The 21,213-nt window shown below is 34.6% G+C and overlaps 1 protein-coding gene and 1 pseudogene across 9 annotated transcripts in view; both read right to left on the reverse strand.

The window, feature by feature from the left end:
• LOC123005046 overlaps positions 1–2,765 on the reverse strand; it is a 5,490-nt gene extending 2,725 nt beyond the window's left edge. For 2 of the 9 annotated variants that reach the window (XR_006412724.1, XM_044398638.1), the window contains exons 1-7: positions 2,416–2,763; positions 2,027–2,303; positions 1,853–1,971; positions 1,502–1,738; positions 1,272–1,340; positions 1,078–1,140; positions 874–942 (exon numbers count right to left, since the gene is read on the reverse strand). Coding sequence is in view for 6 of the 9 variants with exons in the window: in XM_044398638.1 (XP_044254573.1) it covers positions 874–942; positions 1,078–1,140; positions 1,272–1,340; positions 1,502–1,721 (421 nt within the window). In the remaining 3 variants the exon portion in view is untranslated. Of the gene's footprint in view, positions 1–6; positions 1,014–1,077; positions 1,141–1,271; positions 1,341–1,501; positions 1,739–1,852; positions 1,972–2,026; positions 2,304–2,415 lie in introns of those variants that run through there. The other 7 variants (XR_006412725.1, XM_044398642.1, XM_044398643.1 and 4 more) reach the window with 7 other exon arrangements.
• Positions 2,766–19,427: 16,662 nt separating this feature from the next.
• The window catches only part of LOC123005562, a 6,773-nt pseudogene continuing 4,987 nt past the window's right edge, over positions 19,428–21,213 (reverse strand).

Here is a 21,213-nt window from a genome sequence, read left to right on the forward strand (position 1 = left end):
CAGTACTTGTCCTGACAAGTTGGGATACAACACTTTTTATGAGTTTTATTCATATTTTCACAGACTTAATACTACTCTTTCAATATTAAAATAATTTAACAAATATAAAAAAGCACAAACACAAGAACAACAAAACACAAACCAACTAAACTAATGATTAATAACGCAACAAATAAAAGCTGGAAAGAAAGGGTAGGTACAACAAAACAGGATTTCAAAAATGACTTAATTAATGTCGCTTTGATGACAGATTGTTAATTGATTTGACACTTTTGATAGTTGGCGTACTACATAGAACATAGTAACCCCCGTAACTAAGGAAAAACTCGGAATCACTGCTCCAATGCATTTTTTACGAAATGCCCAGGCGGGATATTCATACATTTCATTAAGGAGGCGGTGGGTTAAAGGATACAAGATAAATAAAAAAACTATTTAAAAAAAAGAATCTGGACAATGTCCTCCCACCTCGACCGACACACGGAACAAGTTGTAATGTTGCGGGCACGTATTTCGTTTGAGCAGTTTGTACACAATGCCCGCAACGATAAAACATGTGTGTCGCTCGTGCACCCCGACAAACCACATATAGAGGAGGATTATGTGGTGGATCATCTGTTAAAAGAAATGCGTTTATTGCATTGAATAATGTTAAATTAGCAAACATACCAAGGGCAGGAACTTCCAGAGGTCCAGGTCGAGGGGGGCTCAGGAGGGGCAACGAAGTGATTTTGAGCTAGGGCGTCAGRTATTAAAAAAGATTGATGAATAATCAAAGAAAAACCACTTAACTTTGAAACCATCTCTGAAATTCCTTATTGTCTAGCAATGAGTGAAATGCTTATGAAAAAATAAAACTTATTTCAAACATACCTGGGGCGTCTACAATTAATTGCTCCGGTTCCGGGAAAGGCAGTTCGGGAAGGGCAGCCAAAGGGTCGTCTTATTTAACAAAGTTTTATAAGTTATCGTATATTTAAAAATTAAATTACTGGAAACGATATCTGAAATACCTAATTATTATGTACTAAAGTAAGCAAAAATCCAAATTTAAAATACAACTTATTTTAAACATACCTGGAGCGCCAACGACGATTYGTTCCGGGTGCGGGGGTTCTGGAGCGGCAGCGAGAGGATCGTCTATTTAACAAAATTTCATAAATAGCTTTACATTTAAAAATCAGTTAACTCTAGAACGATATCTTAAATCTTTTATTATATTTATTTATAAAAGAGGAAGGCAAAAATCTAAATAGTTATTTTAAACATACCTGGGGCAACAATGAAAACCGGGTGAGGGGGCTCGGGAGGGTCACCGAGATGGGCAGCAAGAGGATCGTCTATTTAACAGAATTTGATAAGTAACAATAATACATTATAATAATCAGTTAAGTCTTAAAACGATATCTGCAATGTAAAAATCTGTTGACGAAACATTTACACGTGATAAATACGGGTACCTGTGATGAAATTATTAAATAATATAAAAACGCGTACACACCTGGCTCGTCTGCCTGGGGATGTGCGTTGGCCCAATTTCGTAGGTTGCGGTCCAACTTTTCTACGACGTACGAGCTACGGCGTAGAAACTGGACCAACGAGATCCGGCCAAACTCCTCCCTCACGCGGCGATCTTGTGCCGCATACGCCACCCTCATCCATCGAGTGACTTTATGCCCCCGGGTTAATTGCTCCWACACAAGGTGGCGGCCGTCTTTCATCACTTCCACTAGTCTCCCTAAAAGAAAAAAAAATAATTAATTGCATATAATTAATGTTATAACGTTATTAGTTTTAAACTAAAAGACTTACAAAAAAACGAATCACTTATGAATAAAGAAAATTTGCTTACCCAAAAGATCCAAATATTGGGATGTAATTCGCCAATGCAATGTTTGAGGAGACTGTGGAAGGACTCGATGTTGTTATTAGTCCTTCGGGGCAACCTGAAGACGGACACACAACCAGTACCTGAATTTAGATTTTGGATTAACAAATTTGTAAAATATAAAATATAATTTCATACCGTTGAATATAATTGAATAAGGCACCCATTGCCAAATTGTGACTCACCGCCTCTTGCCGTACTTCTTGTAAATCCTCCCTCATGTTGGCTGCGGGAAGGAGAGGCAGTGCCATAGCCATTTGGACTACCCTTCCGGCATCTTCGTTCCGCCTTCAAAGGCGGTCATAATGACTTCGGGTGCCAATGTAGGGGCCACCTGGGTCTTAAAATAGCATACAACTTCATTATATGCCTCTTGGGACCACGTACCCATGAGTGCAAACATCATCGGTATCGCCTATAAACCAGTTATAAAAAATAATTAAGAAAATTAATATATTATAATTGCAAGCAGTTATGCAATCACTAAACGAGCACATATATTATTTATTGTGWTAAAAAAATCTTACATGATTTTCCACCATAGCGTGTATTATAAAAAGTTTTATTGACGGTGGAGACGCGGGCACCACTTTAAAAGTTCCGTCGGCATGAATTTCCGAAATGCCCCGGCGCACTAAATTCTCCACAAAGTCATTACAACAGAAGATTATGTTTGCCCCGACGACTGTTTGGAAGACGTCTCTTCCACAACAAACATATTTTCTGTCGAGTTGTTGGTATAAAAGGTTCCCCAAATCGACGATACTTTGTGGCACCGCAGGAACCGATCGTCGCCGAGCCGACCTCATCATAGATTCCGCGCGCGCTCAAGGATAGTAAACAGTGGCTTCAATGTGACTACACTTATTATTATAGAAGATTCGACTGATAAATTTAGTTAATTATTACTAAGGTTCGGATTATATGCAAAATGTATATTTGTTATTAAGAGGTATATCAACAAAATTGTAAGTTTTCTATGCATATTTAATGTTTTTTGATTAAAATAAGCCAATTAAAAAATGCATATTTGCATATTTTGGCAATTTTAGGAAATAATGCATATTTGTGCATATTTTCTTCAAATCACAAATTTCCGATTAAAAATTTCAGTTCAAGTTAAAAATTGGCCAGTTTAAGAAAAATGATCCGATTACAAAATATGTTAAAAAGAAAACAACCAGTAATTCGTAAGCCGGACTCAAAGAATTAGTATCCTGCTGAGTGTTTCCTTTTTAAATTCATTTTATACAGGGTGAATATGAAGTTTAGAACCAAACGGTTTTTTTTAAATTATTTGACTCTGGAAAATAATAATTAATATAAAATAAAGTAATATAAAAATCAGATCGTATTTTCAAAACGAATTTTTTGTTGCTTTGAGTTATGCGATTTTTTTTGTCAAAATTGTAATTTTTGTATTTTTTTTAAATTAATAAAAAGTAGATAGTCTCTAACACAGTTGTTTTTGGGAGAGTATACAAAACATTTTTTTAGTGGCTTGCCATTTAAAAAAAATAAATTTTTGTAGAACTCAAAAACAAAAACAAAAAATTCGAAAAATTTTATTCTTGATAAAACATTTAATTCATCAAATAGTTTTTAAAAAAATAAATAGTTTAATAAATAGTTTGGTTCTATACTTTTTATTCACCTGGTATAAAACGAATAAATTCTTCTATGTGGATAAGTAGTTGCCTGCAAATGAATTTTATCAAAATTGTTTAAAGTTATGTAATAGTAACTTTATTTTGACGGTAACATGTGATCTGAAAAGTACAGATTTCTTAGGAAGGCTTAATTAGCAGGTTATTGAAATTTCTTGTCTGAGGCAAAACCAATTTATTTATTCTCTTTCGTTCATCGTATGCGGTTATTACGCCTTAATTATTACCGTGAGAATGATTATTGTGGGGCTTTATAACCGTGAAAACTTCGTCTTCTACTTTCAAAGTTGCCCCACAATAATAACTGCTGTGCTGCTTGCACTTAAAATACCTGAATTCGACGTAGATTTTTTCAAATCTCCCGCTTTTTTGCTGTCATTTAATTAACTACCAACCTACTTCCAAAATTCCAAAATTTGATATTCTGAAGCGAATGAAAATAGACTTCACTTTAACATTTTTCCAAATGTTACATGCAACTACGTAAAACTTTCATTTAATAAACAAATGTCACAATTTTATTATGTTAATAAAACTTAGGGTGGTACAGCATGGTCATTCATGTAATTTTGACATTGACAATAATTGTTTATTAAATGAGACAGACTTTAATGACTTCATAGTATCGTGTTATTAAAAAAAAAATAGTGTAGAAAACAATAAAATGAAGTTTTGGTTTTTCGAATTAAACAATCAAACGCTAATGATGTGAACATTTGAATAACAAACTTACCCCACAGCACCTCCCCTGCCTTTCGATGAAGCCACGGCAAACAGATAGATCACTCACACTGGTTTCTTGATATTAATATTTAAGAGAAAAAGTTTTAAAACACTAAACTAACTAACACTAAACACTAAGACTACTAAAAACTCGAACTACCTATATAGAAAAAAACAAAACGAAAAATACACTACGACTATAAAAGCACAAACAAGAAAAAACAAAACGTACGTAAGCAGAATATTGCAACACGAATTTAAAACTGGCGGGTAACGTCTCTAAAGACCGTTTACGCAGAAAGTAAAGAGAGTCGGCGCCAACTTAGCTATTTATGGGCGCAGAATCCTTGTAACAAAAGTACAATCAATAAAAAAAATCAAAGTATAATCAATAAAACACAGTGTTTATAGAAATGTTTGTGAAGTTGGATAAGAAATTCAGATTCAATGAGCTACTGTAATTTTGCTATTTTCTTTTTTTTTTTTTTCATTGTTCGGTGAATTGATGTAAAACGTTTGATGGTATTTAAGATATTTTCTCACTCGACGATGCAGTTTTAGTTGCCCTTGGTGGGAAAAAATTACAGATTACTTTAGATAACATCAGTCTTGATCTTTACAGCATTATCTTCCCTATACTTAAATATTATAAATTTTTTGGTTTCAAAAGGAATAAGCTTTAGACACAAGTGTGATTTAACCGTTTGAAAAGTCCAACTTGTCCGGCCAAGCGTATCTACCTGAACCGATCCTTCAGGATCCTGAGTCATAAAATTCGTTTGAAAATATTTAAATCTTATTAAACCCAGAATAGACCAAGCACTTGGGTTTCTTATCAGCAATACTTCCAAGAAGAGAGTAATTTAGTTATAGGATTAGCAAATTTCGAATGGGTTAAAGGTAAAGCCGGCAGTCTCTTCAATAAATACCGCACTTTGCTTCATTATTAAATCCGGATGGTCTCCTTGTGTGCATAATTTTAATCTTGTTTCGGGTGCAAATCGCCTCAAGCATGTTCACATTTGTATTTCCCATAAATTTGGTATAGTACTGGTGTAAATAAAGTGGCAAATGTTTGGAAAAAATTTCGGCGAGTTTTTTTCGATGTTTACACTTAACAAACTCGACGTTACATACAAACAAAACGTTTATGGTACAATAAATATTGCCCTTATAAATTAATAGTCAATATTATTGCTTCGTGCTGTTATTAACATGAGTACTTCTCCAATATGGTAAATAAAATAAATGTAAAAAGTTTTCTTTGCATTTCACAAAATTACTATTTTTTTTAAAAACAAAATAATATAAAAAAATATATAAAATAATATTTTTATCAAAATATCCATTAGAAACAATTTTTTACCATACAATTCAATTTTTTCAATGTCACATGTCATGCACTTTCCTATTTTATAAAATAATTATCTAATTATAAATCTTCATATTTATAGTGTACATAGTACTGTACCACAGCAACACCCCATTACACACCAACTCCGGATGAGACCAGGGACCAAGAGAACGGTGACCGAAAAACATTCTAATATAAAATCAAATAGTTAACTTCTAAAAGTTATTTGATCAAACTTTCTTAATTCTTTTTATACATTATAGGTAAAAAAATTATTGAAATTGATATATGATATATTTGTCGTCAGTTTTATTAATTAATTTTAATCTGCCCTTCTATTTAATGATACTGATGATCTTGTATATGTTTTTTTTACTATTATTTAGTAAAGGTACCAAAATTTTGCCAATAAAAGCGACAAATAACATTGAACAAAGTTACAATTTAGGATACAACTTCTTTGTTTCCTCTTATAATAGCCTATAGCAAAAAAAATTGGAAAATTATTTTTGCAACAGAAATAAATAGAGTCAAAGTGCAAAGTTTAAACTTTCGTAACTTCTAAATTTTTATAAATAAAACGTTTTTAACATTTTTTCCATGTTCCTGGTATCTGACTTTATATGGCATTTTTCTCTGGGGCGCGAGTTCTGGTGCACCCTGTATATTTTAATTAAAAAAAAAACAAACCACATAGTTTATAAATGACAGAACATCTTTAAAAAAGAAAAACGGTGTCTAAATTCCGTTCTTCTAGTATACACGTTGATTCAAAAAAGTCGGACCACCGGTTATATACTCATAATATAACGCACAAATTTTAATTTACAATTTTTATAGGTACGTTGCGTGGTTTTAAAAATATGAATGTTTAAAGGGCAACACTGCAGTATATTCTGCACCATTTTGTGCTTGCTATCATTAATTTGAAACGTTTGTTTTCATAGAAACGAATAAATTATTGGTTTATAAATTATAATAAGTTATGAATGTGCTGCTGCCGACTTTTTCAAAAGATCTTAAAATTTGAGTGTTGTAGGTACATAAAGTTTTTTGCATTTACTTATACTACTTTTAAGCCATGTGTTTTAAGATTCTTAAACAATGAAAACAATAAATACATCAAAATAACGTTTCCTAATTAATAAAATAATAATATTAAACTTGAATTTTAGAAGAGTAAATAAAAATTACTAATGTAAAATTGTGACGTTTTTTTGATAGTCAATATTGTCAACTGAATTGCAAAATCACATACCGCTTAGATCAAAATTTTAATTGAAAACACATTTAATAACAAATGCTTTGAACTTTATTTATTGTATTTTATTATTATTTATTGTTTTTATTGCCGATATAGCAACTACCTATTCAGAATAAAATACCAAAATTATGTTTAAAAAACTCTCTGTCAAAAATTTCTGCCCTACCAATTTTTTTGACAGTTGACCTTTTTTATACCTATTTAATGTTACCAAATTCATAATTATATAATATAATACTTATTCACTAAAGGTAGAAAAACTTTGCCAATAAAAATCACAAGTAACGTTAAACATATATAATTACACATTAGGATACAGTTTCTTTGCTTCTTTCTTTTTTCTTCTACACTCTAAAAAGTAAATCATGTAAATTTACAGTAAATAATGATGGTTACCGGTAACCATCAATTATTGATGTATTATTACTGATCATATGTAAATTAACGAAACATGAGTTAAATTCACAATGAGATATGTAATTCACAATGCCGTAAAACTACGTTGTGTATTGTGATTTTACTGTGTATATGTACAACAATTATTGCGAATTTACTGAGTAGATTTACAATAGACATTGTGAATTTGCACAAAAATTTTTTTATTGTTGAATCATGCCTGTTTGCGCAATGTTTGTGTTGATGCTGGAACGCATGGACACACAAACACTGCGCAAACACATACATACAGGGTGTTTCACGTAATTTTACGAGGCCTGCGCCTGTAAGATGCAATTAATAATACATATTTCAATACGAACTCGGTTACAAATTTTGAAAAATTGAATAATCTTCTCTAGTTTGTTCACCCTTTAAAACCTTACAACGTTTTTGGTTAGTTAGTGATTAAGATAGATAAACTAGAATCATATTCATGCCGTCTCTTGATAGAAGAAATGATAATTGTTTCTGAAAAACTGCAGTTTATGACTATTAATGAAATAGTGATTAGTTTGACAACTACTGTCATGGGTTTCAAAAAATTAAATAGTTAGAAGCGTATTTTTTGTATCCAGTGTTTTATGACTTTTGTATATTTGGGTGCGTACATTAGGCGCAAGCCTCGTAAAGTTGTGTGAAACACCCTGTATATAAAAACAGTTCACAATAAATATTGTGAATTTACCGGTACGCTAATGAAATTCTACTTTTAAGATTTTAGTAGTAAGTAAAAAGATGGATAACAGTTATTTACAGAAAATAATAAATTTATTTTTCTTTAAATCTGAACATAATAAAAATACATAGGTAGGTATAACATAACTCTTAATTTAAAAAAAATGTAAAAAGTAAATATATAGCCAAACATTGCTTTTAAGAAATACGAACTTAAATATTTTTCAATTTGTTCATCAAAGCTATTACTTTTTTTTTTGGTTGAATTAACTTTTGTCGATTTGGATCCCGAATCAGGATGTATTTTATAGTAATATCTTTGTAACATCTCTAATAATCTCTAATGTGAATTGTTTTGGATACTGAACATTTAAAATAAAATACAGTGCCAAACAATAGTTCAAAGATGCGACTAAAGAGTCGGCCCTGATGACCTCTTCTTTTTCAAACACAATAACACTCATTACCAGCTAAAAACATTATTATTATCAATTATTTTATCGAAAATAGAGTCAATTTGCTTACCATTCTGAACGATTACTGGCGCAAGGATGTTAACTGATGAAGAGATGTTTTCTTCATTCTGTAACAAATATTTTTTTAAATAAATAATCTGTACTTAAATAGTTTGCATTCATTTTTTTTTTTTGTAAATAGCAGTTGTTCAAAAAATTTAATTAAGCTACTTTAGACGTAACATCGACCCCGATTACCGATTTTAAACCAATAATAAACCAAAAAATTGTCTGCATTTACAGAAAGCAAAAATAGTATACTTAGGTATACATATTTAAAAAAAAAATGGAATAGCGTCTGTTACACAAAAAACGGTTTTTGTTAGAATAATATTTGAATTTTGTTTTTTTTTAAACAACTTACTTGAAAACGATAGATCCATTGACCTAAATCTTCTTTAAAATACCTTGCAAAAACTCTTAAGGAAGCCTCGGCAGGTTGAAACTTTTGAATTTCTGCTATTTCGATAAGCTTATTTTTAATCCCAAATTCTATTATTTTATCTTCTTTGGCCAAAATACCTAAGCTTAATTTATTCATTTCTGTGCCGGTCAAACGATTAAAATGCCAGCTCATAATTTTTGAATCGAAAGTAATTGGCCATTCTTCTTTAATTTCCTGAACCGTTGGAGGATTCGTCTTATTCAGGAAAGATCTTATTTCAGGATACGTTTTCTCTAGTAAGTCATTCAATCTCTCTTCAGCTAAGACATGGAAATTTTGAATTAGCAACTGTTTTTCAGATAGTTGATCTGTGTGATTTTCCGTAATAGAAGGAGGAGCCCAGTTTGAACATCCTGCCAATGAATTGCGACGCAGTTTTAGTTTTGAGACAAGTACATCATTAAATTCGGTAGGACGTGCTCTCTTATGAGCCCTTCTTAGATAGGTATATCTTTCTTGCAATTTTGACTTCAGAGAACATGCTCCGTCGCCAATGACTACACCGTCTTCATCAACGTCTTGGAAACTTTTCGGGTATTTTGAAGTCATTTTGTGAGCGATAATGTTAAAGGCCTTTGATGGAATAGGATTTTTTTTACAAGCATTTCGTTTACAACAATGTGTACAATTTCTGTAGTAATACTCTTGTTTGTTGTCCCTCTTTCTAAATGCTGTAACATATATTCGGGCAACTTCTCCCATGGAATTGAAAACGACTTCCACAAGTATTCAGCATTGCAGTCAATTACCTCAAGAGTAATTGGAATAACCTCGGGAATAATTTGTGGTAGTTGAAGGGCTCCTTCATTTTCATAGACTGTTGATGTGCTACCAAAGCTGCAGTGGATGTGGATGCTTGAGGTTATGACGATGTGTGAATACATCTGACGTTAATCTTGCTGGTGCTTCTTGACCATTGGATTGACGATTTGATGACGTTAATGAAAGGTTTGTTGTCGACACTGAAACATCATCAAGTTGTGTGGAAGGTTCGGGTCTATCAGAAACAAATGCTGCATCAAAGTCATCATCAGAAAAAGCAAGACTGTTCAACGGCCAAATACCAGGTTTCCTGAATCCTTCGCATATATTTTTGAAAGAAAATGAAGTTTCATAAGCAGTGTTTACTAAACCAGGCTGATCATGTATTGTTATCCTACGACCTGGATGCGTTATTAACCAGTTATTCATGGCCACTGATAATTTTGATTTGAAGGGCCCATACACTGCCACATCTAGCGGTTGAAGCCGGTGTGAGGTATGAGGAGGAAAAGTCACCAAGCTCATACCATGTTCTCTTGCATAAAGGACTGTATTTAAAGAGCAGTGTGTCTGATGGTTATCCATTAAAGATAATGTTGGATTTTCTTGTAAGGACCCAGTGTACTTAACGATGTGCTCAAGAACCTTCAAAAATAAATTCACTTGTCATCCACCCACTGTTTGGTGAATTTGCGAGGCCTAAACTTCCCAATGGGGCACCAGTCAACATACTTTCTCTGAAGTGGGTCCTCGGAAATATAAAAACTGGAGGAAGATAGTTTCCAATAGCGTTGATTATTCCACACATGGTGATAGAAGTTCCTCGTTCTGCTGATACAATTTGACCAACCTGTTTAATTTCTTTTTGGGCAACTACATTAGGAGACTGCAAAACGGTGCTAATTCCAGTTTCATCAAGGTTATATATGCGATCTGGTGTAAACTTTTTAGTTGCAAGAACTCGTTCATAGTTTTTAAAAAAAAATTTGAACATTGGTCTTTGTAAAACTTGTTGCTCGACTCAAACTGGTGTTTTCCGGCTTTCTCAATGACAATGACGGATTTCTTCTCATAAAATTTTTCAACCAATCAACTCCAGCTTGTTTTTTTGTGTCCCACTTTCCTTCGCATATATTTTTATTCAGTTTCTTGGCAAAATCATACGCTAGCACTCTAATCTGTAAGAAAAAATAATAAATTCAATCCAATTCAGTGTTGTAAAAGACATTGTTTTTACCTGTGCGTATGTCATACCGTAGTGAATTTTTGAACACTTTAAAATATATTTTACCAGCCGTTCTTCTTCACCTCTGGTAAAAACTTGCTGAGTTGACTGTAGGGATGTATATTGGGAATAGTTGGTCACAGTTTCACCACGTTCCAATGATTATCTCTTTTTTCGTTCAGCTTTAACACGGTAAAATAATGTCGTATGACTAATCCCGTACAGAGCAGCAGTTTCTCTCAGACCTTTATTTTGATCCAAAACTACTTCAACTGCCTCCTGTATCTGTAGTTGGCTTCATACAGGGCGCTTTCTTTTGTAGATTCGCACCATTTTGAACTATAAAATTGAAATTTTCGGTTTCATAACACATTTTACGTATAGATTAAAAGTCGGGCAGTTTCGAACAGTTCAAAACTGCCCCACGCGCCTATGTTCAAAAGTGCCCCTTGGTGCAAATTTTCCAAGAAGAGCTAAAATTTTTCATATAATCGATGATAATTGAAAATTAACTGATGTAAGCAATACACAAAGCTCCAAAGTCTCAACCAAGTAAGTAGATAACGTTTTTCAGAACAAAGTAGATGAATTAGGAACTTACCTGCCGAGCACTAAAAATTCACTTTTAGCACGTTGGGAAGACATGACCCAACATACAATAACTGGTGGGGGGCTGATTGCAGCCCCCGACAATACCAACATTCGTACATAGAAGTTTAGTAATTGCTCAAAAGCTAGCGCTCTTCAGATAAAATGGGAAGAAGTTACGTCAACTGTTCTATAGTACCCCTTTTTCAAAACTGCCCCCCTCTCCCCTACTTCCCTATGTCCACATTCTCATGCACATTTAGCGCAGCTTTCAGCATTGAATACTGCGCCCAAAGAGATGACGACTTGTATTTTCGTGACTATGTATACATAAAATACCACACGTATTAATACACAAGGTAGATAGGTACTACATAACTTACCTTTGAACAAAATATGCCAATAAAATATCTTCCGTGTTAGTTGCCAGACAATTATCTGCCTTTCACTTTACGAACAGATTATACTCTTTTCCGTATATATGTTTCGAGTTTACCGGAAGCAAATTGGAAACGGCAACTTCCACGTCTAAGTGTATATTTTCCGGTAAAACATCCATTTTTATAATGATGTTTTATAAATTGTGAAAAAAACATCGATATCGTTTATTTCATAACTATAACAATCATTAGTAACTGCGAAAACTGATAAATATACATACAAGCATACTATTATATTTTTATAGGTGAATATTTTACTTGAATGAAACTTCATTTTTTGGATAGTTACACCTGTAAGATAAAACGTTGTATATCACACGTGATCAAAATGCCACTATGAAACTCGTGAGAAGTGTCCCACTCGTGCACAAGCGCACTCGTCGGTCAAAATTCTTACTCGCGTATAATGATGCATTTCTATCACTCATAATATAATATATTATTATTTATATTTGATAACCGAATAAGTAAAACTTATTGACTATTGAGATTTGACTAAATAAATTTAGGGTCAGTTATTACCGTCTGGATTCTTAAGCATAAATCTCTTGGAGACGGGTTGACTTGCCCTGGCCTGATTATTGTGGGGCTTTATTAACGAAAACACTTCGTTTTCCACTTTCAAAGTTGCCTTACAATAGTAACTGTTATGCTGCTTGCACTTGAAATACCTAATATCGACGTAGATTTTTGCAAATATTTTGCTTTTTTGCTGTCACTTGCGGGGAATATGATGGTTAATTAGCGATGCAACTGGGGGAACGAATCAACTGATTATTTGGTGATACGATCTGATGTTGAGAGGGTGACTGTCCAATTATTGGTGAAACAGGTAAATCATAGTCACAATTATAAGAAGGGTTATTGAAAACAGACCCATGTGAGGGGGAACAAGAAGATTGGGGAAAGAGTAATTCGTTGTGAACTTGTTTATCAAAATATGGAGGGGTCAGTGACAGAATAGGTATTCTGAGGATTTCTACTGATAAGCCGTCGCCGGTATTCACCTAAATAAATTGATGCAAATCCGGTACATTCCTGGTGAGGGCTGGAAAATCTCTGGAGTTCAATTGGATGTTAGGGTTTTCTTGCAAACAGTCATAAGTGGCAAATGTGGAAGGAAAGACCTTGGACGCCTCAAAGAAAGAAAAATTCTCCAAAGTCATTAATTTTTTAATTTCAGATTGCCGTTTAAATTCTTAACAGGTACAAGATGTAGGAAAATGTTGTTTTTTGCAATAAAAACAGCATGGGTGCGAAAGAGAGCTATCGTTTGAGGTGTGCTCTGGTGAACCACATTTAAAACATATAGATCTATCCTTACACCTTGCAGTAGAGGGCCCATCTCTGCGACAAGAGTTACATTGCATGACGGGGGAATATACAATTCTACCTCGAAAGAATTTAAAAAGAGTTCCACATACCTGGGTATGCTTTTCACCAAAATCGTTAGAACCACAGTCTCACATGGAACATAATTGTACCCTTCACCGTTGCATACACGTTTGTTGAAGCGTCGTGCCGCTGTGACTTCTTTAACTGAGTTGATATTATCGACTAATTGATCCATCGTAATCGTCTTTGCAATGCCACGAATAAGCCCCCGACAGGTGACCAGGGACGAAGGAATGTATGCTTTAACATTTTGCCAACAATGACAGGATGTAATGCTTTACGTTCCCTCGAAGAGTTTTCATTTTGTGAATTGGAGGCTTCCTGAGAATTAGAGTGCGCCACATCTTTATTAATAACCTTGGAATAGATAATTACAAGAAATGGTCCTTCCAAGAAGCTTTGCTATTTATGTGAAATCCTAAGACTTTTACCGATGTGACGTTGGGTTTTGAAGATGTAAATAATTCCTAAGACTTGTCTTCATTGAGTTTCAGTTTATTTGCTGTGAACCATTCATTGGCATCTTCAAGGATTTTTCTCATTTTTGGTTTTAGCATATCCTCTGTTTCTTCTTTGATGCAGAAGGAAGTGTCATCCGCATATAGACACTGTCCATCCACTTTCACATTGATAGGCAAGTCATTTACATAGATTATAGATAGCAGTGGACCGAGGATTGATCCTGGGGCAATCCACACCTTGTTGGCAGAGGCTTAGACCATTTTTCATTTCATTTTACCATCTGGGTTTTGTTTTCAAGGTAGGACTTAGAAATTTCTTGCGTGATTCCTTGTATCCCGTAGTGTTGCAATTTTTGTAGGAGCTCTGTTAATTTTATAATCTAAGCACCAAAAAATTACTAGTATTATTTTGCATGGATGTCTGACTGCTCAAACCCTACATCTTCCCAAAGTAGTTAGCTCCACCATATATCGCTGGAGAACCTACCTCAAATAAATTTATTCTTCTTGTGGCGCTCGGGCCGCAAGAGTTCAACTTTGTCAAACTGCTTCAATCACTCGCCACAACTTCTACATTACATTAAAACGAGTTTTATCGCTAAATAAAATTTTATTGAAAAAATGAAGATTTAACTCTTGCTAACAATCTCACATACTCACAAAACTGTACTTTTTTTGGAGTATCAGTTTCTTTGAGATCTTGAACTAAAGCTACGGATGAAACTTGTTTGCTTTCAAAATCGCGAAACTGAAGTCCAGCTGATCTCAGTTTGCCTTGCCATAAAAGCTTGAGAAACATGATTCGATTACTCTTATTTTATTTTCTGGATTTGAAACTGTTCTAGCTTGTGCTCTTTTACCTTCTCTTAGTTTTTGCTGATTCCTTAAAATATGTAATTATTTTTCTGGTTTACCAGGGTTAAATTGTCTGCCCTTATTGGGTAACGCATAAACTGATAGTGCGTTGAATTTAATCCAACTGTGATTTTCTTTGTATTTAAGGGGGAATTCTCAAAATATACAGGCGAAAAAGATTAACGCATCACTTTGAAAAATTTGATTAAAATTAAAATAAATTGAAACGTGTTATTTTAAACCACATATTTTAACAATTTTATTTTTAATTTACAACGAAAATCAAAAAACACTTGAAATTAAGAACAAAAATAAAGAAAAACCCATTATGCGAAAACTTAACATAATTTAAACAAGACCTAATATTTAGTATTTCCGCCTCTTGCTCGAATAACTGCTACACAGCGACGACCCATACTGCAGATTAAAGCTCGAATTTTGTCCTGGTCAGTGTCTTCACAAATTTCATGCAATTTTTGGCCAAGTTGCTCTTGGTTATTTGGACGCCGAGGAAGTGCTTTAAGACGCCTGCCCATCGCGTTCCAGAGGTGTTAGATCGGGTTCAGATCGGGACTTCTAGCTGGCATTTGCATTGTGCTGAGATATCCACGTCGTCTAGGTATCTACACAATTTGGGCAGAATGTAGTATTGAAATTGCATTATCCTGCATAAAAAGGAAATCGTTTCCCACAAAATGTGCAAAACGCATTACATGTCGTTCTAAAATGTTTTCAATATAAGATGCTGCGTTTTGGTATTATCACCAACTCTGTATGAGTGTTTAAACTTATATCTCGCTACATCAGAACCAGACTGTCTTCAGTGAATTCCTGGCATTACTGACATTTTTAGTTTTAAGATTTGGTTGATTTGTATCTGGTGGAACCATATTATTGCTAATAAAATTTATTGCTCTCAATAAATCACTTAAATTATTCATAAACTAATTAATCAACTATTTATTTTATTATTTATTGTTTTTATAGTAATTTCACTAATATACTCGTATTATTATCAATTTGTTGTTTGTTTAAAAGCTTTAACTATTGTGATTCCTAAACAGGGAATATTCAAATGGATTGGTGCTCAAATTCACTAACCTGGTGAATCCGGTACTTGTTTCGACCAAAAGGGCTTCCTGGGATTTTGACTCGATGCAAAATTTCTTTGAATGCTCTGGTCCTTCGGTATTTTTCAATCTTCTGCCTGGACGGGAAGACTTTCCTGGATCTTGACACGATGCAAAACCTTCGAGAGAGTCTTCGGTTCTTTTCGATAGCGCTTAAGAAATTAAAATTTCAAATCGCTGATTTGACTGCTCCACTTTATATATCTTGGAAATTATAACGAATTTTTTAAAAATAATTTTTTTATTCGAACAGACAGAGATTCAGTATTACAATTTCTTCTAATACATTACTTCAATTTATATACAAATTTTATGTACTTTTACTGATAACAGTGATGACTAATTATTTGTATTTATATTTGCGTTCTCTTTGATTTCTAACATAACTAGCGGACTTAGGAAATTGTTCGAGTCGAGAAAACTGTTATTTAATAAAAAACCCTACTTACAAACAAATAAAAAAAACATTTTTATTAAAAGCTGCACAGAAAAAGAAACCGTAGCATTTAAAATTAGCTATTGAATAGCTCAGTTTTCATACACAAAGCTTTTCATAAAGTGAATACGGCCCTGGAAACCAGCCCAGCTGGCTAAGTTCGGAGATATATTTATTGAGGGTTAAAACCGCCGGTCGCCGCCTGTGGGGTTACCAAAGATAATTACATCCATAAAGCAATTTACTCTGTTTTCATTTATTTCTAGAAGAACTATATCTACATTTATGATCAGGTCGATCAGTTTGCGAGTGTGAGCCATGGGTTTTATTATTTGAAGAAGACTCGCTACAAATCTTGTAATAATAATGATATTTTAAAATAAAAAACAAATATAATATATATTTGCTTAATTAATTAATTAACGTTATCTGAAAAAGCATTTTTCTTGTTATTCATAAGCAAAGTTGTGATTGTAAAATAAGTGGAAAAATTTAAAAAATAATTTTTGTGAATGTGTAATTTATGGTAAAAGTATTTGAAAAAATGTTGAATAAATTGTGCAGATTCAGTTTTAAATAGTTTATTTATTTAACATATTTTACATTATAGGAAGATATCCCGAATTGGTATGCTACGATTTTGTCGCGGATTTACAAGTTCAGACAATAAAGATTTTTTATAAAAATTTTGTAAACGTGATGTCATTTTAGTTTCCCAAAACTTTTTTCAATTTTTTCAATTTTAATTTTATTAGTACCAGTCTGTACTCCCAAAACATATACCTGTTTTTGGGTGACATGTAACTTGCCCTGTATCTAGTAGTACCAATCGTGATTGTAATTTATTTCTATTTGTTGGTTTTTTATATGCCAAAATGTGATTTTCTTCTGAACAATAGCATCTTCATGTGTAAGCTCCAGTTTGTAGGCGGTGTATGGGCACTTAATTTCTACCAAAGTGTCATCTATAATCCCATCTGGTTTTGCTCCTAAATAACAATCTGTAAAATCCACAAATAAGCCGCAAGGCTTTATTTGAATATTTAAAAAGTTCTCAATTTCTCTCTTGGCAATATCTTCACATTTTTTCCCATGATTTAGTGACGCCACTTGAAGATTTTTTGTCCCATTCAATAAACTTTTCACAAATTTGGACGCATTTGTATTTTTTCGTCGTTTGCAAATTTTGGCGAAATTTGAAGCGGTCAATAATTTTCGTCTCTCTTCCATCCACCTTCCATTGCTGCTTTGAAAGCGAGTTTTTTCTTCTAGTGCTTCAATTTCTTCTTTTGACCGCTTCAACTTCGTAAGAAACTCCTCTTCTTGCTCCCGGTAGACTTCAATTGGAAGGTCTGCCTGTTGACATGAGTCGCCGTAATCACAAATCTCATTGTTTTTTTGCATAGACAGCTGCTTTTTTGTAATTTCGGGTTTCTCGTTTAATTTTTTGCCGTCGGTTTTTTTTGCAGACGTCTCACTTCCTTGTGCCACAGAATTTTTGAATTCTTTAAGGAAGATTCATTTCGTAAAAACTAGGAATGAACCATTTTAGTATTCCACGTGACTTCATCGCATCTTGTAGGAATTCGATAATGCAAAATTGATCTTTTTTCCACCAATGAACTATTGAATTATATTGTTCGACGGTGTTGCAAAGTCGCAAAGACTACTCGAAATCGGAATCGAACAAGAACTGACTAAGTAACAAAATTTTGAAATTAAGAAAGCTCGTCTTCGAAGAGAGGACACTTCCTTGTCCAATCGCCTGGAAGCATCCCTCGGACGAAACTTCCGGTCTAAACATTGTTGCCAAATTTTTCTCTCTAACCCGAACAAGCGCGAGAGCCTAGAGAGAGGCTAGCTCTTTTGTAGTCTTTGTGACTTTGATGGATCATCTTCTGAGAACTCGATCTCGACTATGTTCCATTGTCTAATTAAGGTAACCAGCACCTAGCAACTCTCCTGCAAACTGTCCATTTGACTAACTACCTGAGTTGCGAAATCCTGACACCTGTCTGGTCTAGCTGGTCTTTTCTCAAAACAAGGTGGAACATTAAATATCTTAGTGAGGACCGCATCCCTTATATTTCTAGCATGTGATTCGTTCATTCTGATTCGCGATAGTAATTTGGTTCCACTGATCAATTTAGAAACGAAAAGATGACAAAAGGATCTGCGATTCTAAGAAGTGACCACATGTTCCCAAACGGATAACGAGTGCTTCGATCGTTAGAGGCGGTCGTCGGGGGTGGTCAAACAAATTCAAAAGAAGCTGTACTAATTTGGACATATTTATGTTTTCCTGAACATGAAATTTATTGAAAGATAACTAAACTAAAGTGTCGGTCTTCCGAGAACGAAATCTGGACGACACTTGTCTGTTGCAAGAATGTACTATTGTTTGCTTGTAACGGTCAAAACGTTGAAGGAAACCAAAATTACTATCTTGTCTTTTATACAAATCTTGCATTTGTTACAATGCCCCCCCCTTAAAACCAAGCAATTTTTTTTCCACATCAGCGAAACAAATTGATGCGTTCCTCTTACATTACTGCCAGGTTTTCCAAGTTGAAAACTTGTTCTAAAATCTGGGTACGGCCTGGTCTAGGTCCTGTGATCGTCTGCTCGAGTGCATCGTCTAGGTTCCTCGTCTGTCCTGATCCTGGTGCGTGGTCCTTCGTTCGCGTATTCGTCCACTCTTGGGTCTTCTCTGTCGGTTGCTAACTCTGTAACACAGACTGAAACCAGTATCTGTGCATCTTAGGATTACACAACCGACCTGATTACAATGCCTGTTGATCCCAGACTGCGTTACTGCTGTGCCGCCGCCGTTCCTGATGACCCGTACCCTTTTGTGACTCTGGTCTGCACGTTTCTTCCTGGCTGTCTGAACCTTCTCTTGTGCTGCTTCTGTGACCGGCCTTCTATCCTATCTAGATTACCTTATCCAATACTTAGCTGTAAACAAAATTATTAGCTTCTGACTTAAATGCGACTTATACTAATCCATGGTTGATCTTCTACTGGTCCTTGGCTTCTGGTATGTCTTCTTGTTACCTGTACTGGTCGGCATGCCTCAGAGAGTAATTTCATTACCTAACATGCAATTATGTCTATTGTTCTACTTTTTACTGGTACATTTGCTAATTGGTCTAATTGTCTCGCATTATTCCTGGATACAATCTTGCAAGACTTGCTTACGAGCAAACGGTACGCGATACGGTGGTTTTGCTATTGGTGGGCTATCCCCAGTGTTTATCCTATGCTTCACGAGGTTCGTAACTTGTAGCTGAGTCGTTCCTCCTGCGAAGATATCCGGATTCTCTTCTAACAACCGAAACCACTTCTCTCGCTCATACTCTTGTAAGTGCTCCCCTGTAATGAAGGATCTCAAGTTTTCCTTACTCATCGCCGAGTTGAGTCCTTTCCTGTCGCTCGCTCCAGACACAGAGGTTACGGTTAAAATTGGTGTATGACGTTGAATGGTTAGAGGTGTTGGAGTTGTATTTAGAATCCTGATGACTATTTTTCTGTTGTTTGGATCGTTTTGTGTGATTGGAGGCACGTTAGTTAAGCTGCGTGCGATGCAAATTCCGGGTTGATTGGTGTTTGAAGGTTCACAGATTACCGTACTTGCAGGTATCCGATTGTTAATCGGAATCCAGTAATCGCAACCGTGAAATGGTGGTATTTATAAGTCTTCTTTGATACTGACGAGATTCAGGTGCTTCCGGTTGTGATTTGCACCTCTACAAACATCGGGATTGGCCAGATCCTTCAATTCGCCAGATCGCTGGAGACGTAAACTATTTTTGACCGGTAAGTCCTCAGGTTCTTTTGGGCTATTGAGAATCTTTTCATTATTTCGGTGTAACCCCTCAGACAAAGCTGCTGTAATGTTGCTGTTGTATGCAACTACGTGGTGCTGGTTCAAACGGGCACTTAGACAAGGTAACCTGACACCAAATAATTCTAAAACTTCCTCCTTGAAATCCAAACGTGGCTGAAATTTCTCGAAGAAATCTAGTCCAATCAGACCGTTCGCGTCGAAATTTAGGTGTGATCCGCAAATGATGAATTCGTGTGTAATTTTGCAGTTTTTATTGAGATCGAAAGTGATGATGGCTTCGCCGTATCTTCCAAGTATATTTCCAGAAATATCTGTCATGGTAATTTTGTTTTTACGAATTGTCGGTATTTGAAGTTTTGGACTACGATCGAGACTGATGCTCCACTGTCGAGTAACCAAAGTGTGTCTTGTCCATGAGTAGTTATATGCGGGCAATTAGTGCTAATGAGGTCATTAGCTAATGACCGCTACACTTTCTCTTTAATGACCGCTACACTTTGGCCGCTACAATTTTAATGACCGCTGGGCCGCTGCAACTTTCCCCTTAATTGATTGATTGATTAATTAATTAATAACTGATTTTTATTTAAAGATAAATGAAACAACAAAAATAATAATAATATAAAATTTATTAATAAAGTATAAATTCAATATAAATTCTATAAAATTACTCTTCAATTCCGCTTTCGGACAGCCGATCATCGGGGAACACCACAATTCGTCTAGCGGAGTAATACCGTTTTTCCAAGGGTGAGTCAATGGGCGAAGGAATGTTATGGTCGAAAAATACCCATTTAACCCTATGTCGTCACCGACTTGATTCCAAATCGCCATTCGAATTCCAAGTTCAGCTTTTAATAATTGTATCTATACTAGTGGTAGCAACTTTCTTTATATTAGAAATTAGATATTATAAAAATAAATGTATAATCATTGTKACCTGCACAAAATTTCTTCTCTGAATAGACACAGGTAATTTGTCTAAACGTAGTGTCTACTCTGGAGAAAGTTTGTTTCAAAATGATTTACCTGAATGTGGCCCTATGTGTTCCATTCCTGATTTCAAACTTCGCAAATGAAATAGCTCATTACCCTAATGATT

The sequence above is a fragment of the Tribolium madens genome, unplaced genomic scaffold, assembly GCF_015345945.1.
Source record: "Tribolium madens isolate multiple individuals breed KSU strain unplaced genomic scaffold, Tmad_KSU_1.1 Scaffold_20;HRSCAF=117;Tcas5.2_LG4, whole genome shotgun sequence".
Classification (NCBI taxonomy): Eukaryota; Metazoa; Arthropoda; class Insecta; order Coleoptera; family Tenebrionidae; genus Tribolium; species Tribolium madens.